The 20,846-nt window shown below is 43.9% G+C and overlaps 1 protein-coding gene across 4 annotated transcripts in view; it reads left to right on the plus strand.

Moving 5' to 3' along the window:
• The window catches only part of NFATC2 (nuclear factor of activated T cells 2), a 184,603-nt gene that overhangs the window by 115,995 nt on the left and 47,762 nt on the right, over window positions 1–20,846 (plus strand). For 3 of the 4 annotated variants that reach the window (XM_033914885.1, XM_033914883.1, XM_033914884.1), the window contains exons 8-9: window positions 1,210–1,336; window positions 8,519–9,190. In XM_033914885.1, the coding sequence (XP_033770776.1) occupies window positions 1,210–1,336; window positions 8,519–9,190 (799 nt within the window). The remainder of the gene's footprint in view (window positions 1–1,209; window positions 1,337–8,518; window positions 9,191–20,846) is intronic. The other variant, XM_033914886.1, reaches the window with a different exon arrangement.

The raw sequence follows: 20,846 nt of genomic DNA on the forward strand, positions 1-20,846 counted from the left end.
TAAAAGAACAAGAGGGCATTCGGAAAAATTGGAAGGGGATAGATTCAAAACAAATGCTAGGAAGTTTTTCTTTACTCAGCGGGTGGTGGATACCTGGAATGCGCTTCCAGAGGACGTAATAGGGCAGAGTACGGTACTGGGGTTTAAGAAAGGATTGGACAATTTCCTGTTGGAAAAGGGGATAGAGGGGTATAGATAGAGGATTACTGCACAGGTCCTGGACCTGTTGGGCCGCCGCGTGAGCGGACTGCTGGGCACGATGGACCTCGGGTCTGACCCGGCAGAGGCATTGCTTATGTTCTTATGTTCTTATGTTATGGTTCAACGGACGGCCACCAGGATGATCTCGGGGCTCAAGGGTCTCTCGTATGAAGAGAGACTGAACAAATTGCAGCTCTACACTCTTGAGGAACGTAGGGAGAGGGGAGACATGATCGAAACATTTAAGTACCTCACGGGACGTGTCGAAGTGGAAGATGATATTTTCTTTCTCAAGGGACCCTCGGCCACAAGAGGGCACCCGCTCGAACTCAGGGGCGGAAAATTTCATGGCGACACCAGAAAGTATTTATTCACAGAGAGAGTGGTTGATCATTGGAACAAGCTTCCAGTGCAGGTGATCGAGGCAGACAGCATGCCAGACTTTAAGAATAAATGGGATACCCATGTGGGATCCCTACGAGGGTCAAGATAAGGAAATTGGGTCATTAGGGCATAGACAGGGAGTGGGTAAGCAGAGTGGGCAGACTTGATGGGCTGTAGCCCTTTTCTGCCGTCATCTTCTATGTTTCTATGTTTAAATAAAAGTTCCTGAACCTTGTACAATTTCTCTGCGGTTTCTTTTTGCTTTTGTTGCTCCACTTTCACTGCAGACTTGTTGGATTTTTCTTTGTTTTGTCTTAAGAAAAACCAATTCGCATAAGAGCTGACGCCAATGCCTTTGATGCTTGTCCCCAGAGGCCTTTTCAAAATGAAAGCCCACGTGCGCTCTCGTTTTGAAAACCGATACAGGATCTACAGGTAAAGACGTCTCCATAGACTTTATCCCCTGCGATAAGAAATTGGTTCCAGAATGATCAGATTTGTCATTGTGCCATCCCGGCCTCAGAGTTTGCTACATGTTCTGTGCCATGGCCGTTGAGAATTGTTGCGCCTTTGCGCTGTCCCTCGTTCTGCTGTGTAACTATGTATCTTGCGTTGTTATTTCAGAGCATGCTTTTTGTAGAGGTTCCGGAATATCGTAATAAGCAGAGCTGTGTGCCTGTGAAGGTGAATTTCTACGTGATAAACGGAAAAAGGAAAAGAAGCCAGCCTCAGCATTTTACGTATCTCCCAGGTAATTGTCTTTGGGCAAGAACCTCATTTGCTTCCAGTTTCTTTCTTTGATTTTGATCCCAGATAATGCTGTGGCAAGTCTCCATGAATTATCAGGTTTGTGTCACTGAAAATCTGGGGATCACCCCGTTAGTGGAAGATAACGTAGGGTTGCCAGATTTCTTCTTTAAAAAAGGAGGCCACTTGGCACCGCCCTATTCTGCCTCTAGCTCTGCCCTGTTACGCCCTCAACCCCACCCCCAGCCGAGCCTCCCGCCTCCTTCCCCGAGGTCTGGAGGCCCTCTGCTCATATGCGAACATCAGCACAATGGCATCACGCACATATGCACGTGCATATGATGTCATCGCATCGACATCCGCATATGCGCAGAGAGGCCACCGGACGCAGCCCCAGGCTGGGTACTTCCTAAACCCAGGCAAATTGACGGGTTTTGGAAATCCCTCCAGGTACTTGGACAGTCCTCAAAAAATAGAATATGTCCGGGTTTTCCCAGATGTCTGGCAACCCTAAGATAACTAGGCAGGAGTTTCTCCTGTCTAATTATCTTCCACTGAACATCAGCCCCTTGACCTTTTCTTGGCGCTCTGTTCTTGATTTTCTAGGTAACTTTTCTTTAAAGTTCCATTTTTGGTTTTATCTCTACTAGTGTGGGCAGAACTAGTTTTCTCCCCTATCATATTGTTCATTCCTTCCTTTTCCCCAACCTTTTATTTTTTATTTTTTTTATTGTAATCTACTGACTCTCTCCTTTCTTCATATTTCTTTGATGGTTTACTGTTTAACTGTATTTTTGTTGTTGTTGTTGTTCCCTACCCTATTTAATTTTTACATTTATTTTTTTAAAACTTTTATTGTAAACCGCTTAGATTTACCTTTGGTTTTATATTTGTAGTATGTTAAATAAATTGAACTTGAACTAGTGTCCTACCTATACCAAAATGTCATTTCATGCAAGAGGATTCAAAGGATCTTAACTACGGTACAATTTAATTTTTGATCCACTCCTATTCAAGTTTCAAGTTTTATTAAGGTTTGTTGTACACATAATGTCTAATACTTCAATGCGTAGAACATTTTAAAAATAGGGGACAAAACAGAACAGTTTTATACAATTAAATACAAAATATATACGTACTAATAAATAACTGGTACAGGTGAGGGGGATGAACTACAATCTTTAAAGAAAGAGAAGAAACATTTAGGGAAAAAACAGATATGGTGGGTAACACACACAAAAAAAAGAGATATAAGGCAGAAATAATCATAGAAAGAAAGATAAATTTACGACCTGCCCGTAGGTCTAATTAGGATCTAAGACAGGGGTAGGGAACTCCGGTCCTCGAGAGCCGTATTCCAGTCGGGTTTTCAGGATCTCTCCAATGAATATGCATTGAAAGCAGTGCACGCACATAGATCTCATGCATATTCATTGGGGAAATTCTGAAAACCCGACTAGAATACGGCTCTTGAGGACCGAAGTTCCCTACCCCTGATCTAAGAGATTTAATGATTGATAGGTTATACTATCTATATTTCAAATGCATCCTTATACAGGAAACTTTTTAAAGAACGCTTGAATTTTTCTAAAGAGGATTCATTACGTAAATATACTGGTAAATTATTTCAGAGCTGGGGTGCTATAACCGAGAAAATAGTAGATTTCCTGGTCCCTATTACTTTTAAAGAAGGGATAGTCAGTAAATGTTGTTCTGTTGATCTATTCAACATACATGCCCCACAAAGCAGATTTCATTAATTTTGCCTGAAGCAGCTTCTTAGTAACTATAAATAAAAGGGGGATTGAATAGATTATGTTGTTAATTGAGAAGTCAACTTTCAGCCTCCCCTGCCGAGCTTGTAGACAAGGGCTATCTTGAGTCTGTGGTCTACAAATGTATTTTCAAAGTGAAATTTACCGAAGTTTCCGATTGAGAATTCCTTCCTTGGTAGGGCTCATAAGTATACAAGCTCCCCCTCCGGATTCGCGGTTTCCCTACTTGCGAATTCAGTTATTTGCGATTTTTTATTTTCTTCTTTTTGCAGGCTGCCCGAACCTCCCCGGACATTACCTGGTGGTCTAGGGATGATGCGGGGCAGGAGCGATCTTCCTATGCTCCTGCCCTGTGCAGAGCCGTCATCAAAATGGCTGCCACGAGTTCCCGTTGTGATTCTCTCATGACTTGCGAGTTCGCTACAGTCACCAGAGAATCCTCCTGCTAGTTTTTTTAGTTTGACTCGTATACTATTCGGACCACATTCAGAGATTAGACTCTTGACAAAGGCAGATTGGCCGAAACACTGTCGGTATCGAGTCCGTTTCTCTACATTGTGCTGTTTATTAATAAAGTATACTCCAGTCCCTAGGGCCACCATTTTTCACTGCGAGGGTGGAAGCAAGTAAAAGTAGGGTTACCAGATTTTATGTCAGTAAAATCCAGACCTCTAGATACGACCCCCAGGCCCGCCCAGTTCCACCCATCCCCGACACATTACACCCCAGCTCTGCCCTCAGCTCCACCCTCAGCCCCGCCCCCGCTGCTTGTTCATCGGGTAGAAAGGCGTGGATGAGATGTGATGACGTCGCATGCATGCACACGTGCGTGTAATGTCACCGCATTGTATCTGCTCATGCACGGATGCCTCGTCCCGACGCGATTTCTTTTCAAAACCCGGACAAAATGCTGGGTATTGAAAAGCCATCTGGACCCTCGGAGAAAATCCGGAAGTCTGGTAACCCTATGTAAAAGCAGGTGCTGTGATAGAATTACCCTTCGTACCCTTTGAAAATTGACCCCAGAGGATCTTGAGATGTGAGGATGAAAACTTGATACCAGATGGCGACATCATCCATTGAGAATTCCACAAAATCTGCCTGCCACACGCTATTGAAACCACAACACTGCTGCAGCACCCTGATGGTAAGAATGCAGCTTAAAGGGAATATTATAAATTCTCATTTTCTAGTTACTGTGGCACCATTTGTCCATAGCAGGGATCTAAATCATGGATTTATTTGCAGCTTGAGGCAAGGAGTGTGTGGCTTCTCCTTGGAAAAAGATCAGTAAGAACAGTAATTTAGCAGAAAGCAATCAACACACAACACAAAGAACAGACAATCAGAAAAATGTGTCTTTCTTCTGTTATGAATGTTGTATTATTGTTTTTATGTTACCCAAAGATAAACTTTGAGGCTCATTTTCAAAGCCCTTAGATGTACAAAGTTCCATAGGCAACCATAGAATTTAGACTTACAAATTGCTTTGAAAATATGCCTAATGTATGTATGAAATGTGATCCACCTAGGAATAGACAGAATATAAATGATTAAACTTTAAACCTTAAATCCTTTATAGATCACAGTGCCACCAGTGGCCTTACAGTGTTACTGCCATTAACCTCTTTATGACGTGCACATCCCAAAATGCATGTTTGCTAATTTTTCATAATTTGGACTAATTTTCAGGTTGGGGTGTTTTTTGTTGTTTTGGGGTTTTTTTTTAGTTTGTTCCCACCCATCCTTTTTAATGAAAAGATTTTAATTTGTGTTTGCAACTTTTTAACCTAAGTTGATTGTACGTGTGTTAAGTTTGCATCCATACAATTTATGAGTGCTATTATTTTTTTTATATATATATTTATTGAAATTTTTACCTGATCCACAAGAATATTCCTCTTGTACAAGTAAAACAGAAAAAGAAACAACTTAAACAAAACTCGCATTTACTGCTACTAGGAAAAGAGTCAATCTTTCTCAGACTGGGAGAAAGTGACTAGCGGTGTACCCCAGGGCTTGGTACTTGGGCCCATATTATTTAATATTTACATAAACGACCTAGAAGAGAAAACATCCAGTGAAATCATCAAGTTTGCAGACGACACAAAGCTATGCAATCAGATCGCAGAAGGATAGCGAGGAACTACAGAGCGACTTGAGTCGATTGGAGAAATGGCAGATGAAGTTTAATGTGGAAAAATGCAGAGTGATGCAATTAGGCAGAAAGAATAAGGAACACAAGTATAGAATGTCAAGTGCAACTCTGGGAAAGACCGAACAAGAAAGGGACCTGGGCATACTGATAGATAGGACCCTGAAACCGTCGGCGCAATGTGCGGCGGCAGCAAAAGGAGCAAATAGAATGCTAGGCATGATAAAGAAGGGAATCACAAGTAGATCGAAGAAAGTTATAATGCCGCTTTATAGAGCGATGGTCAGACCACACTTGGAATACTGCGTCCAGCATTGGTCTCCATACCCAAAAAAGGATATAAAACTGCTGGAGAGGGTGCAGAGACGAGCTATGAAGCTAGTGAAAGGTATGGAGAACCTGGATTATGAGGAACGACTTAGGAGACTGGGGCTGTTCTCCCTTGGGAAGAGGAGACTGCGAGGGGATCTGATCGAGACTTTCAAAATACTGAAAGGAATCAACAAAATAGAGCAGGAAAAACAGTTATTTACAATGTCCAATGTGACACGGACAAGAGGGCGTGGACTGAAGCTGAGGGGGAGCAAGTCCAGGACAAATATCAGGAAGTTCAGTTTCACGCAGCGGGTGGTGGACGCCTGGAATGCTCTCCCGGAGGAGTTGGTTGCGGAATCCACCATTCTAGGATTTACGAGTAAACTAGATGCACATCTCCCTATGAGAAGCATAGGGTGATATGGGGAATAAATCTATGCCAGGGTACACCTGGCGGGGCCTCCGCGTGTGCAGATCGCCGGACTTGATGGACCTAGGGTCTGATCCAGAGTTGGCAATTATGTTCTAGACCACTAACTCAAAGAAGGGAGAGGAGTTGACTAAATTGAGGAGATACAATACTTAGGAAAATAGCAATAACTGAAAGGCTTAATAGCTTTTTAACCCCTTCTTTTCTTCCTGCTCTTAAACATTCCCAGTAGCCAAACCTTTCAAATCTAGAAAAGCACGTAATTAGTCTGGTGTATACTAGACATATTTAACACCTTGATATTTAATCAAACATTTATACTAAGAAGAATGTCGCTCCAAGAGCACTATCATTTTTTTGAGGTTCCTGAACTGAACACACGTTAACAAATGCACCTCCCCACAACCTTTAGCTGTTGTATAATTCAACAACCAAGACAGTATAACATTCTCTCTTTATCCTCCGTGCCTTCTCTTTTGTGAAAATTACTCTCTGGGACATGTTCAGACTGGTGACTTTGCTTTTCTAGACTTCAAATTGGGTGTGCATTTGATACAGCTGAACCTTTTCTACGTGGAATATTTATTTGCCTGTGATCACAAAGAGGTTTATGGGAGAGCTCTGTACAGCTTGCCCAAAGTTAGACACTGGGATGATCCATGCTAAGTTAGTAGGGTTACCAGAGGTCCGGGAAAACCCGCACTTGTCCTCTTTAGAGGCAATTTGTCTGGGTTTTGGAAGTCCCCAACATCAGGGTCGTTTCTGGAGGACGTCTATGCAATGCGTGGAGGTCAACTTGATGATGTCATATGCATTCACATATGTGCGTGACATCATTGTATCGATGTCCGCGCAAGTGCAGATGCCCTACAGATGTGATCCTGATCTTGGGGAGGGTTTGTGTGAGGGCAGGGTGTGGGGCAGAACTGGGGGTGGAATTTATTTATTTATTTATTCATTTTTCTATACCATTCTCCCAGGGGAGCTCAGAACTGTTTACATGAATTTATTCAGGTACTCAAGCATTTTCCCTTGTCTGTCCCAGCGGGCTCACAATCTATCTAACGTACCTGAGGCAATGGGGGGGATTAAGTGACTTGCCCAGGGTCACAAGGAGCAGCGTGGGTTTGAACCCTCAACCTCAGGGAGCTTTAACCACTCTAGAAATCAAAATGTATTAAAAGTGAGTCAAGTAAAGGACAATGAAGCTATTGTGACATCACTGATGGGGTTGGCTCTTAGGCATTGGCGGAATGAGGCATTATGACGTCACAATACCAGCTCTGGTTATCAGTGGCTGAAACTTTTCACACTGTTTATCTATTCAGTTTTCTATACTGTTCTCCCTAAGGGAGCTCAGAATGGTTTACATGAATTTATTCAAGTACTCAAGCATTTTTCCCTGTCTGTCCCGGCGGGCTCACAATCTATCTAATGTACCTGGGGCAATGGGGGATTAAGTGACTTGCTCAGGGTCACAAGGAGCAGCGTGGGTTTGAACCCACAACCCCAATGTGCTAAGGCTGTAGCTTTAACCACTGCACCACAATGGCGGGACTATGTTTTTTAATAGAGGAAATCTGGCAACTCTAAAGCTGGTATTCTATAAAAGCTGTTCTGGGCATGAGTATTTACTCCTGTCAAAGGCTGTTATAAACGCTTGCACCCAACTAATGGCAGTTAGGAGCCTAAAAACAAGTTTGCTATAATGCCCTGACCCACCCACGGCCAAGCCCCCTTTGAAGCTGTGCCTTATGAAAATGAGGTGCTAATGTTATAGGCTAGAGCACAGAGCAGATCTGCCAATTAAGTGCCTTTTAACTCCAAGTACTGATTATTATTGCCAATTTAACCAATCATGTGTGTTGATCTTGGATCTGCGTGCAGAACTGAGTACCCAACTTTTGGCAACCTATACAGAAAATCCTCCTTAATGACCACATTGTTAGAAGTTTTTCCAACAATATATATGGGTCAATTAGCATATTTGGCTGTATTTTGTCTGTCGCACAACAAAGAAAAATGGGGAGATCCAGTAATCCACAGTGAAAACAATCCACTGATGAAAACAAAAAACTGTGGATACAAATGTTCTGGAGATAATTTATTAAACACTGACATATAAAAACATGAAAATTCAATTAAAAAAGTACAATGATAAAAAATACAGTGATAAAAATCCAACCGGACCCTACACGGTCCGTGTTTCGGCGAACATGCCTTCCTCAGGGGTCCTATGGTTTGCAAACTCACATATAAAGAATTGGACTGAAAACAGTCTATTGTCTTTAAACATGTGAGCAAAGAACACCGCAGACAAGCTGAAGTAGCAAAAAAATGCTTAGCATTTTGTGTATTTTGTCTGTGCAAGTTTCATTATTGACATTTTGAGAAAATACGGCCTAAAGTGACTGTAACCCAACTGACAGTCAGTGAATTACAGTCATCATTGTTTATTTAATTTTCCTTATTTATACGTGTTTTATATACCTCCTATATGTTTTCTTCCAGTACCATCGATCAAAACTGAACCCATTGATGACTATAATTCCTCGTTAATCAGCAATGTGGTGCCTGGTGGTCTAGGAACATTGTCACAATCTTACTATCCACAGCATGCGATGGTCAACGATTCTCCTTCCTGTCTCGTGGCACCTTGTCAACAGGTGCATTCAGGTCTCTCTCTCCCAGATTCTCGATATCCTCAACCGAGTTCTGCGGCTGTACCTTACCAAAGAAGCAGGAGCCTTAGTCCTACTCAGCTGGGCTACCAGCAGCCAAATCTGATGGCCTCTCCAGATGTTCACAGATCAGTGTTGGCTCACACTGGTTCGCCAAGCCAAGCTTCGGCTGTCCTTCATCACTCGCCATCCAATCAGCAGTCTTCTCCTGTAATTCACTATTCTCCTGCAACTCAGGCATTGAGATGTGGAAGTCATCAGGAGTTTCAGCATATAATGTGTTGCGAGAACTATACGTCCGGTGTGTCACGAGCTCGTCAGCCCCAGGCAAGCCAAACTCAGAGGATAAGTCCAAGTTCTTACCCTACCGTGATCCAGCAGCAGTCCACAAGCCCACGAGCTGGAAAAGACGAAGCAGCAGCAGGTGAGCAGAAGGAAGCGTTACCTGGAGTAGTCACTGTTAAGCAAGAGCCCAATCTGGATCAGGCATACCTGGACGACGGTAAGAAAACACAACACGTCTGTCTGCAATGCAATCTAAGTTGCTTGCCAGTCCAGCTCTGCAAATCTAATTTTTGTTTTAAATAGCATTCTCAGTAAATTTGCAACAGTGAAGGAAGTTGGAAAACATTACTGTCTTAGGGGTCCTTTTATCAAGCTGCGGTAGAGGTTTAATGCGCGTAATACCGCGTGTTAAACCGCCTGCCGCGCTAGCCGCTAATGCCTGCATTGAGCAGGCGTTAGTTTTTTAGCCGGCGGCGGGGGCTTGATAAAAGGACCCCTAAGGTTTTTTTTTAATATATGAAGGGAACTGACAATTTTGTAAAAATGTCATTTTTTTTTTCCAGCTGTAAAGCACGAAATAGAAAATTTTAAAATCTCTGAAGCACACAAAGGGGTCTTTTATCTAAGGCGTGCTAACCGATTTAGTGCGCGCTAAAGATTAGCATGAGCTAAATGCTAAGGCGCCCATTATATTCAATGGCGCGACTTAGTAAAAGGACCCCAAAATTTCCTCTTGTGTATTTTTTTGGGGGGGGGACTTCCAGCTCAGTCACAGTTAAGCCCTGCTGGCTCTAACACTAGGGGCTCCTTTTATGGAGGTGCGCTAGCTGAAAAACTACCGCCTGCTCAAGAGGAGGCGGTAGCGGCTAGCGCACGCGGCCTTTTAGCGTATTAAGGCCCTAACGCACTTTCATAAAAGGAGCCCTAAGAATCTTCATTCACAACTAGCCAAGCGTATGCTCCATTTTATAACATTCCTCCACCTCTTCCTCCTCCAGAATAGGTAGTGCACTTGGCAGGAACCTCAGGATGCAGCTCACTCCAGAAGCTGATATGTGTGCAACCTTAGACTGGCCAGTAGGTGTCCCTGTTTCATGAAGCCTTAAAACACTTATCATGGCTTCCCTAGCTGGGCTAATGAGCAGAAGTTGAACCTGGGACCTGAGATCAGGTTTACCTCATGGAACTATAAAGCACTGTCACACCTGGCCTTTACGTCCTTTTTAAATACCAGCTCTAGCACATTCCGCTTTAAAAAACTTTTGTACACATTGGCCGGGGAGGGGGGGGGGGGAAAGAAGTTAATTTAGAAGTATGTTAGAACACGGAGTGCTGCAGGCAAAATTCTCCCAGATGCCATAAACGAACAGTAGTACATTGATGGCGGAGAGACAATGTTGTTTCTTTGTTGTGACTCCGTCAATGTAGCTGATGCGACTCCAGAGGCACAGAAGTCAGGCTGTGTTTGCAGTTCTTCTGACATATCCGGTGTAAGAATGAAATCATCAGTACTTTGGTTGACTTTAATTAAAGCTTAAAGCAGTAGTCTTACTCCTTCCTCAGCAGCGCTTTCTTGGAAATATATGCAAATAAAAAAAAAGGACATTCACAGTTCTGACATGATTGTCTTTTGTATGAGGGCAGAACTGCCACAGCACATTTGTGTATATATAATATACACAATTATGAATTTAAAAAAAAAAAAGCCAGAATATCTTATCTTTATTCCCTCATGCCCTTCCGTCCTCTGCTCTGTATTGCAGACAGGAAACTGTTCAGTTTACCCAGGAAGTTAAGATTATTGTAAGAAAATTCTACACTTCCGTGGAAGACTCAGATGACAAAATGTAAATCAGAAATTTATCTTCTCCTCAGACAGGGACTTTTGATGCTAAGCTTTCAGTTACTTCACCATTCTCCTAGGACAAGCAGGATGAGTCAGCCACATATGGGTGTTGTCCCAACAGCTCCCAATTTGCGGATAAGCTCTCCAATAGCTCAGAGAGATTTTTTTTTTTCTCTGAGCACCTGCAGTGCCCGGGCCCCACTGGGCATGCCTGAGCCCTACCCATTTCCCCCTGCTTCCCCCTAATCCCCACTTTATCTAAAACCTTGTTTCCTCAACTTCACCTGCTTCGCCTGATTACCCTGCCCGGCTCGGCCTCCATAGCCAGGCGAGGGATGCACAGAGCGCTAAGGCGTAGGTCCAGTCGGTACATCCCTCGGCTAGGGAGTCACCCATATGTGGCTGACTCATCTTGCTTGTCCTAGGAGAAAGTGTAGTTACTTACCTGTAACGTAGGTTCTCCATGGACAGCAGGATAGTCAGCCACAAATGGGTGTTGTCCCAACAGCTCCCAATTTGCGGATAAGCTCTCCAATAGCTCAGAGAGATTTTTTTTTTTCTCTGAGCACTTGAAGTGCCCGGGCCCCACTGGGCATGCCCGAGCCCTACCCATTTCCCCCTGCTTCCCCCTAATCCCCACTTTATCTAAAACCTTGTTTCCTCAACTTCACCTGCTTCGCCTGATTACCCTGCCCTGCTCGGCCTCCACAGCCAGGCGAGGGATGCACAGAGCGCTAAGGCGCAGGTCCAGTCGGTACATCCCTCGGCTAGGGAGTCACCCATATGTGGCTGACTCATCCTGCTTGTCCTAGGAGAAAGTGTAGTTACCAGACGTCCGGATTTCCCCGGACAGCTTTTCAAAACCCAGCACTTTGTCCGGGTTTTGAAAAGCCTCCTCAAATCGCGGTCGTGCAGGGAAGAAGTCGTGCATGAGCAGACTTCCTCGCTGCCTGACAAGAGCAGACAGCGGCGGGAGAGGGGGTGAGGATTAGGGCGTTACAGGGCGGGAATGGGCGGAACTGGGCGAGCCTGGGGGCGGGTTTAGGGGGCCAGATTTTCTGATTGGAAAATCAGGCAACCCTAGTGAATCAGCCAGTGCATCTTTCACTTTGCCAGTGGTCAGCATAGGGTGCCAGTGGTCAGCATAGGGTGCTGTGTAGCAAATAGCAAGCAGTTTTGGCTCACTGCAGCTCTGTTTCCTTTGAAACTGAAAGCAATGTAGAGCACAGTAAGTTTAAGTTCCAAAAAGGATGTAGCATTCAGCAGCTTTAATGCACATAGGGAGAGAGCCAACCACATGAATGATTGGGAATCCTGCTCTGTTCCTCCACACTGGGCTTTTATTTAGTGAAGCTCTGACCATTGCTCCGGTTCACGGTTTCCTAACTGGAGGCAGTTGGGTCTTCCTTCGTTACTGCAGGGATCTGGACTGTGACCTGTGCTCTTGAACATATTTATAAATGAGCTGAAATCGGAATGTCAAGTGAGGTGATTCAATCTGCAGATTAAATTTTAATGTGGACAAAAGCAAAGTGATGCACATTGAGAAGAAAAATCTAAATTATAGTTATCTGATGCTAGGGTTCACTTAGGAGTCAGGAGCACCCAAGAAAAAGGTCTGGGTGTCATTGCAGGCAATACTTTTAAATCTTCTGCCCAGTGTGCAGCAGTGGCCCAAAAACCAAAAAGGATGTTAGGAATTTTTAGGGAAGGGATGGTAAATTAGACTAAATATGTTATAATGCCTCTGTATCATTCCTTGGTGTGCCTTGAGTACAGCAATTCTGGTCCCTGTATCTCAAAAAAGATATAGGGCTTGTTTGACGAAGCCGCACTTGCAGCTGCGGTGCGGTAATGGCCCTAAAGCCCATAGAGATTTAAAAGGCTTCGGGGCCGTTGCTGTGTGGCTTCGTAAAACGGGGAGTTAGTGGAATTAGCAAAGGTTCAAAGAAGAGCGACCAAGATGATAAAGGGGAGGGAACTCCTCATGTGAGGAAAGGCCGAAGTGGTTAGGCTATTCAACTTAGAAAAGAGACAGCTGAGGGGGATATGATTGAGGTCTGCAAAATCCTGAGTGGCATAGAGCAGGTAAAAAACAAACAAACTGATTTTTTATTTTTTCAATAGACTAGGGAACACTTAATAAAATCACGTGGAGGAAATATTTTTTCACTCAATGAATAGTTATGCTCTGGAACTTATTGCCAGAGGATGAGATAACAGCTGTTAGCATATCTGGGTTAAAAAAAAGGTTTGGACAAGTTCCTGGAGGAAAAGTCTATAGTCTGTTATCAAGACAGATGTGGGGGAAACCACTGCTTACCCTGGATTGATAGAATGGAATGTCACTACTATTTGGGTTTCTGCCAGGTATTGTGACCTGGATTGGCCACTGTTGGAACAGGATACTAGGCTAGATGGACCATTGGCTGACCCATTATGGATATTCTTATGTTATGTGTTCATAGTTATTCACGCATGAGACACCAGCGCGCCAACAATCGAGCGCAGACAATTCGGCGCAAGGTGCCAGCACGCCACGGGAAAGAGCTCCGAAGCGGGGTGTGAGTGGGGAACCCCCCCCCCCCACTTTACTTCTTACTGTTCGTGCTGCCGTTGGGAGGGGGGGTTGGGGAGTTGGAACCCTCCATTATAGAAAAAATGGATCTTTTTCTGATTTTTTTCGGGAAAAGTTCAGTTTTCTCTATAATGTGGGGGGTTGCACTCTCCCAATGGCATTTATTCCATGTTGCATGCTTGGACTTGGGACTTCAGCCTTTAAGTGAAATTAGAGCTACAAATCCTTGTAAGCAATAAGGACAAAATCAGAAGTGCCGCAGCCTGTGCGTCATGATCTGGAAGCAGCCGATAAGCCCAGCTTACCTCCACCAAGCCATTCATGGAACTTATTTACATCACTATACAAACACACGGTGGAGACTTTCACCATCAGACAGATGTCCGGCTAAGAGTATTTATCTTTATCTTTGTGGGAGGCTACAAATGACTTGCGGAGTCAGTTCAGAACAGTTGACAAAGACATCTGTAATGGATTTTAAAATGCAGATTCTGATGGATTCCACTGTGATTGTTGTCAGTACCATGATTGCATTTGCATTATGACACCGTCATATATGTGTACTACAGCAGAGGTGTCAAAGGGCCGCAATCCAGTTGGGTTTTCAGAATTTCCCCAATGAATATGCATAAGATCTGTTTGCATGCACTGCTTTCAATGCATATTCATTGGGGAAATCCTGAAAACCCGACTGGATTCCGGCCCTTGAGGACCGTAGTTGCCCACCCCTGTTCCAGTTACTCTCATTCTAACTTATTTTTGGAACTGTTACTATATTCCTCATATCTTAAACATTTCTGGAAAGCTCTGCATTCGTGCCATGACCTGTTCTCCTATCGTGTTCCTAGTGGTAAGGTGGGAGCCTACTAGTTTCTTCTAGTAGCGGTCACCGTTTCAGTTGAAGTTGTCTGAGAAAAGGATAAAAGTCTTTAGTCCATTCTCAAATCTTCTGGCGTCCTTTTCTAGTTTTTATTCCTTCGGTAGGGCATTCCACCACGTTGGAGACATTGCAGAGAACATTCTAGCTCTTGTGGTTTTGTATTTGATGTCTTTGAAGGAGGGCATTTCTACTACAGACTCTTGGCTCGAGTATAAGGTGCGCAGAGGAGTATGGTTATGTAGTCGGGTTGCAAGATATTGCGGTTCCGACAGGTGGACGGTTTGTGTGTCAGCTAATATCCCACTACAGTATAATCTTGTTATAACGGACTCGCTTATAATGGAACCTCGCCTATAGCGGACGAGGTCCGCTGGTCCCGGCCGAGCGCCTTTATAAACATGCAGAAAATTATCGCATATAGCGGACTTGCATAATCAGTGTTCACCCGGCCGTTCGCGGTCGGCAGTTTGCGGTCCCGTTCATTCGTGGTATTTTCTGACTGCGAACCGCAGACATGGAGAGGGCAGCGGGAGAGGCAGGAGAGAGCAGCCGGAGCGCCGACGAGTGCAGGAAATTACTCGCTGTATGCTCCAACCGCCTCTTCCTGCACTACGTTGGACCTTATCCAATCAGGAGCTGCTTTGACACGCAGCTCCTGATTGGTAAGGTCCGACTTAGTGCAGGAAGAGGCGGTTGGAGCATACAGCGAGTGATTTCCTACACTCGCTGGCACTCCGGCTGCTCTCTCCTGCCTCTCCCGCTGCCCTCTTCAGTCTCCCCTGGAATGGAACCCCCGCGAATATCGGGGGAGTACTGTAACGGACTTTTGGATATAGCGGACAACCAATTTGATCCCCAGAGCTGCCAAGAGTTTGTTCGGCTATAACGGACATGCAGGCCTACAAGGCGCATAGCGTGCCGGTGATACAGTATCAAAATGCAGCCCAGAAGAAAATGACAGATTATTTTTCTTTCCAGTAAAGTACGACATTCCTGCTTTAGACCATCTTTTAGTGTTCTGGTTTTGCAATCATTTCGTGCCATACCAATGTTTTGCTGAGTTTTGTTCTTGATCTTGCTGATATGCTTGTGCAGTGACTGTTGTTCATTGATTGCTCGTTGTTTCAAGTTGACCTGAATAAAGTTTTAAAAAATTCAACTCTGGACATAACGGACTGTTTTTCCAGGTCCCTTGAAGTCCATTATAACAAGATTATACTGTAATTCTATAAAGCTGGGCACTCAGCTTTATGCTTAGCATGCACATTGCACATCCAAATTACAGAATAACTTCAGTTACACACACGACTTAATTGAAGTTAAGTCAATTATTGCCTATATTTGATGCTAATTGGCAGCAATTAACAGTTATGCACTTAACTACCCCTAGTCGCTATTCTATAAGTTGCATGCTCAAATTCCAAAGTGCACAACTTAAAGAGATCATGAAGCTGTGAGCGGCATAGGAATAGGGTTGCCAGATTTCCTCTTTAAAAAAAGAGGACACCTAACACCACCCCATTTCACCTCCACCTCCAGCTTTGCCTCGTTCCGCCCTCAGCCCCAGCCCTGCCCCCAGCCAAACCCCCTGTCTCCTTCCCCGAGGTCTGGAAGCCCTCCGCACGTGCTCGGACATTGACACGACGACGTCAAGCACGTGCGCGCGTGCACATGTCATTGTGTCGATGCCTACGCACGCGCAGAGGGCCTCGATGCGGCCCCCAAGCTCGGGGGACTTTCAAAACCCGGACAAACTGCCGGGGTTTTGAAATCCTTCCGGGATTTTTTTAATTTGTAATTTACCCATCTTCCCTGCGGGTAAAATATAGGGCGGTGATTGAGTTTTCTGACCATCAGGATCTGTTGTTTTGCTTTGCTGACAGCTACTCTTTGCCGTCCCACAGAAGCTGACACCCTAGATCAGTGTTTTTCAACCTTTTTACACCTATGGACCGGCAGAAATAAAAAAAATTATTCTGTGGATCGGCATCGGTCCGTGGACCGGCATCGGTCCGTGGACCGGCGGTTGAACAACACTGGGTTAAGTCGTGGGCCAGACCCCGCCCATCTCTACCCAATGTCCACCCCAGACCCCGCCCCCATAATAGTACTAATTGCACCTTGCATGTCCCGTGCCTCATCTGAAAGCCTTCCCTCTGACGTTGCAACGTCAGAGAGAAGGCTTCCGGTTCAGGCGCAGGATGCCCGTGGCTTTGTGCACTGAATCAGTGAGGAAGAGGGAGCTGACTTGAAGATAATGCCGCTGTGAACCGGCGGTTGAAGAACACTGCACTAGATGACCCTTTTGATTGCCTAATGACTTTTCTAGCTGTGCATCAAATGCTTCTATATCTCTGTTGTACTGTCAACCTGCCTCTCCATATGCAGTTTCCAAGGTGTTAGCAGAATGAACCAAAAAAAAAATAAAAATAATAATCTAGTTAAATAGAAGCTTCCCAGCTTGAAATTGACCTCATTGTCGAGCTATGAGGAATGTGGGGGTCTATTTCCTGACGGAATACACAAAATTGTCTAATAATTATATGTACGGTACATTCTGGAAAGTTATTGCATCAGAGAAATAGTTTCACTCAGTCTGAGAAGCAACCAACCAGACACACAAAAAAATTTTCTAGACACGCCATCCGTGTGCACAAGATGCATTTTACTTGGACAAGGCTGAATCGTCATAATAAACATCGGGCAGATTTTAGACAGAACAAATCTCGCCAGATATTAGAATGTTAGCACCAAAGTGGACAGTCTGGGAGAAATAGCCAGCGGTCATTAGAGCTGACCATTGTAGGTTGAATTAAGTCCAGATATACTGTGCTGGCACCTATCCAATTATCAACACTGAATACCTGGATATTTGGTGAGATTTGGAAGATTTCTGGGCATAATCAATATTTACCCTCTCCCCCCACCTTTTTTTTTTTATGAAGCCACGTTAGCATTTTTTTTAATCACCGGCCGCGACAGTAAAAGCTCCAGCGCTCATAGAATTCCTATGAGTGTCGAAACTTTTACTGCCATGGATTAAAAAAAAAATGTGGCTTCATAAAAGGTGTTTGTTGGGAGGGGGGGTTTAGTGCCATACCCAACTGAACGTAATTAGGATGCTTTCTATATGATCCAAAATGCCTGGTTTCAGGTTTATTTAAATTTTGATATACCGCCTTATTAAAATTCCAAAGCGATTTTTTTACATAATATAAAACAAAGCATAATAAGAGCGTACACCAAAATCAAATTAGAAACAATGCTACAAACAATCAAACGCACTGACAAACATTAACTTACCGATACAAGATGGAGAAGGGCAGAAATACAATTTGCATGAAGAGAAAGAGAGGGGAAGAGAGACCAAAACAAAAGAAAGGGGAACAAAAAAAAAAAAGTCTAGAATAATGTAAAATAAGCTAAAATGATTTTTAAAAAATGGCAAGGAACAGATTTACAATACCATCCTTAGAAGGACTATTCAAAAATAAATATTCTTTTCTATTGATTAAACCTTCAGTAAAATTTTAATTCACCCTCCTCCCCCCATTTTTGATTAATTGCTAAAGAAAAGGGTGGGGAGGGAATAAATTTATTTATTTGATGTTATACTAGAAAGAAATTCAAGTGATGTATTTAATTTTAAATGTTTTATTATTTGTACACTTGTAAGATTAAGAAATGAATAAAGAATAAAAAAAAAAAAGGACTATTATACACCAAATGCGTCTTTAAAAAGAAAAGCTTTCAAGTTACTTTTAAATTTATCAAGGGATGTAATTTCTCTTATATAATTTGGTGCTGAATTCCAGATGGTAGGGGCCGTAACAGAAGAGATGCTAGTGCGCATAGTGTTAATGTATCTTAAAGAGGGGATGGATAGCAAGTTTTGATTAGATGGACGTAATGTACGATGGGGGGGGGGGGGGGGGAATGGGGGATTAATAGCCTGGTAATAAAATCAGGTTTGCCGGAAGTTTTGGTCTTGCAAGTCGGCAACATTATTTTATAGGAAATTCGATGATCTATAGCAGTGGTCTCAAACTCAAACCCTTTGCAGGACCACATTTTGGATTTGTAGGTACTTGGAGGGCCTCAGAAATAAATAGTTAATGTCTTATTAAAGAAATGACAATTTTGCATGAGGTAAAACTCTTTATAGGTTATAAATCTTTTCTTTTGGCTTTGTCTTAATAATAATATTGTCATTTATAGCTAAAGAGATATATGATCAAGAAACTGTTTTATTTTACTTTTGTGATTATGATAAACATACCGAGGGCCTCAAAATAGTACCTGGCGGGCCGCATGTGGCCCCCGGGCCGCGTGTTTGAGACCACTGATCTATAGGAAGCCAGTGAGCGTTGATCAAAAGAGGTGTGACATGATCGTATTTACGTGCTTTTGAAATAATTTTAATGGCAGTATTTTGAATCCAGGCATCAGCATTAAATATCTGCAATTCCCAGATAAATTCCAGGAGTGGCCCAGCTTGCACGAATGGGGTAGGGTTGTAGGGGTCTGGGCAGGCGCCTCTCCTGCTATGTGCTCAGTCCTAAAGAAATGTCCATCGTTTTTTGTGGTGACAGGATAATCGTGCGCCGGACACCAGCACGCCGACAATCCAGCGCTGACAGTTCGGCGCAAGAAAGAAGCGCGCCGCAGGAAAACATATTTTTAAAGAGCTCCGACGGAGGTGTGGGGGGAAATCCCCCCCACACACACTTTACTGCATAGTATTCACGCTGCCGTTGGGGGAGGTTATAGAGAAAACAGAACTTTTCCCCCAAAAAATCGGAAAAAGTTGAGTTTTCTCTATATTGGAGGGTTCCAACCCCTCAACACCCCCCCCCCCAACAGCAGGAGCTGCAGTAAAGTGGGGGGTTTCCCCCAAACACCCCCAGTCAGAGCTGTTTAAAAATAAGTTTTCCCGCCGCGTGCTTCTTTCTTGCGCTGAATTGTCAGCACTGGATTGTCTCGTGTGCCACTGACTATGAACCGTTTTCTGTATACGTTTAAAAGGTGTACTTTTAAATGTATTGTAGATAAAGTGAAAACTATCCTCGGGCCGAATAAAGAATGTAGCAAAATGAAGGGACTGACGTTTGCTCAAGACTTGCAGGCATCGGGCTAGTAGTAATGACACCATGTGGGGGGTTTTCTGGCCCGTACAGCATAAATTACAGAAAGCAACAAAACTGAATTTATAGGAAACTATAAATAAAGGGCTCCTTTTATCAAGCCGTGCTAAACCGCGGGACGCGCTAGCCGCTACCGTCTCCTCATGAGCAGGTGGTAGGTTTTGGCCAGCGCAGGGGTTAACGCATGATGAAAAGTCGCGCGTGTTAACCCCCGCTAGCGCGGCTTGATAAAAGGAGCCCAAAGCTTAAGGAGACCTCATTTCTTGTCCCAGAGAACTTTCACAGCGCAGCTGACAAGATGATCATTCACTTTTAATCATTTGGAAATATTAATAGAGTTTAGGATTATTCATTGATCGGGATTTATTAACCGCCTTTTTGAAGAGATTCACCCAAGGCCAGTGCACAGCAAGTACACTTCAACGTAAAACTTAAATTTCGTTAACAACGGTAAAATGATCAAATATAAACATAAATACAATAATCCCTTCCCCCCCCTCTTTACAAAATCGCAAAAGCGGTTTTTAGCACAGGCTGGCGCGCTGAATGCTCTGCGCTGCTCATAGGAACTGTCCCTGGTGACTTTATCGCGTTACCATTACGAGGCGCGGCTTCTCTTTCTGTTTTCCGGTATAGCTCAGAGTGAAGTTTTACACCCAAGACAATTCGTTTTGAAGCCAGGACCCTACTTTTACTGCACAAACAGCACCGTTGTGACCTGGGATCCTGCTTTTTATGTCTTTTTAATGCATTGTTTGAGGAGTTACCATTGTTTTCCGTATTATCTGACTTTTCACTTATCCAACATAAATGAGACAGATCCATTTTTGGATATTGTATATATTTGAATATAAGTCACTCTGAGTATAAGACGAGGTACCACTTTTCCCTCCCAATAGGAGGAAAAAAGGTTGATTTGAATATAAATGGGGGTGGATTAATATTCATGTGCCCTGCCAGAATCTGTCCCTGCCTTGCCCACCCCTTATTCCCTTCCCTGCCAGGCTCTGCACCCAGCCCCCACCCCCCTTCCCTGCCTGGCTCTCCATCCTGTCCCCCCTCCCTTCCAAGCTCTCCACCCTATCCCTCCTCTCTCCCGATGTCCTGCAGGCCTCCACTGGGCCTGCCATATGACCTAGTGGGCTGGAGCAGGACGGATCCCTCCTGTCTCCTGTCCTGGCTGACTGTCAATTTTTTTTTCTTTACCTTCCTCCTGCCTCCCCACACATAACTTTTTGAATCTCTGGTGGTCCAACAGTGTACCGAGCAGGAAAGAATAACCCAAATCACAGTTACCGGATGCTAGGGTCCACTTTGGGTGGTACTAGGGACCTGATTTGGCCACCATGAGAACGGGCTACTGGGGTTGATGCACTATTGGTCTGACCCAGTAAGGCTATTCTTATGTTCTTATGTGTTGAGTTT

This window comes from Geotrypetes seraphini, chromosome 11, assembly GCF_902459505.1.
Source record: "Geotrypetes seraphini chromosome 11, aGeoSer1.1, whole genome shotgun sequence".
NCBI classification, from domain to species: Eukaryota; Metazoa; Chordata; class Amphibia; order Gymnophiona; family Dermophiidae; genus Geotrypetes; species Geotrypetes seraphini.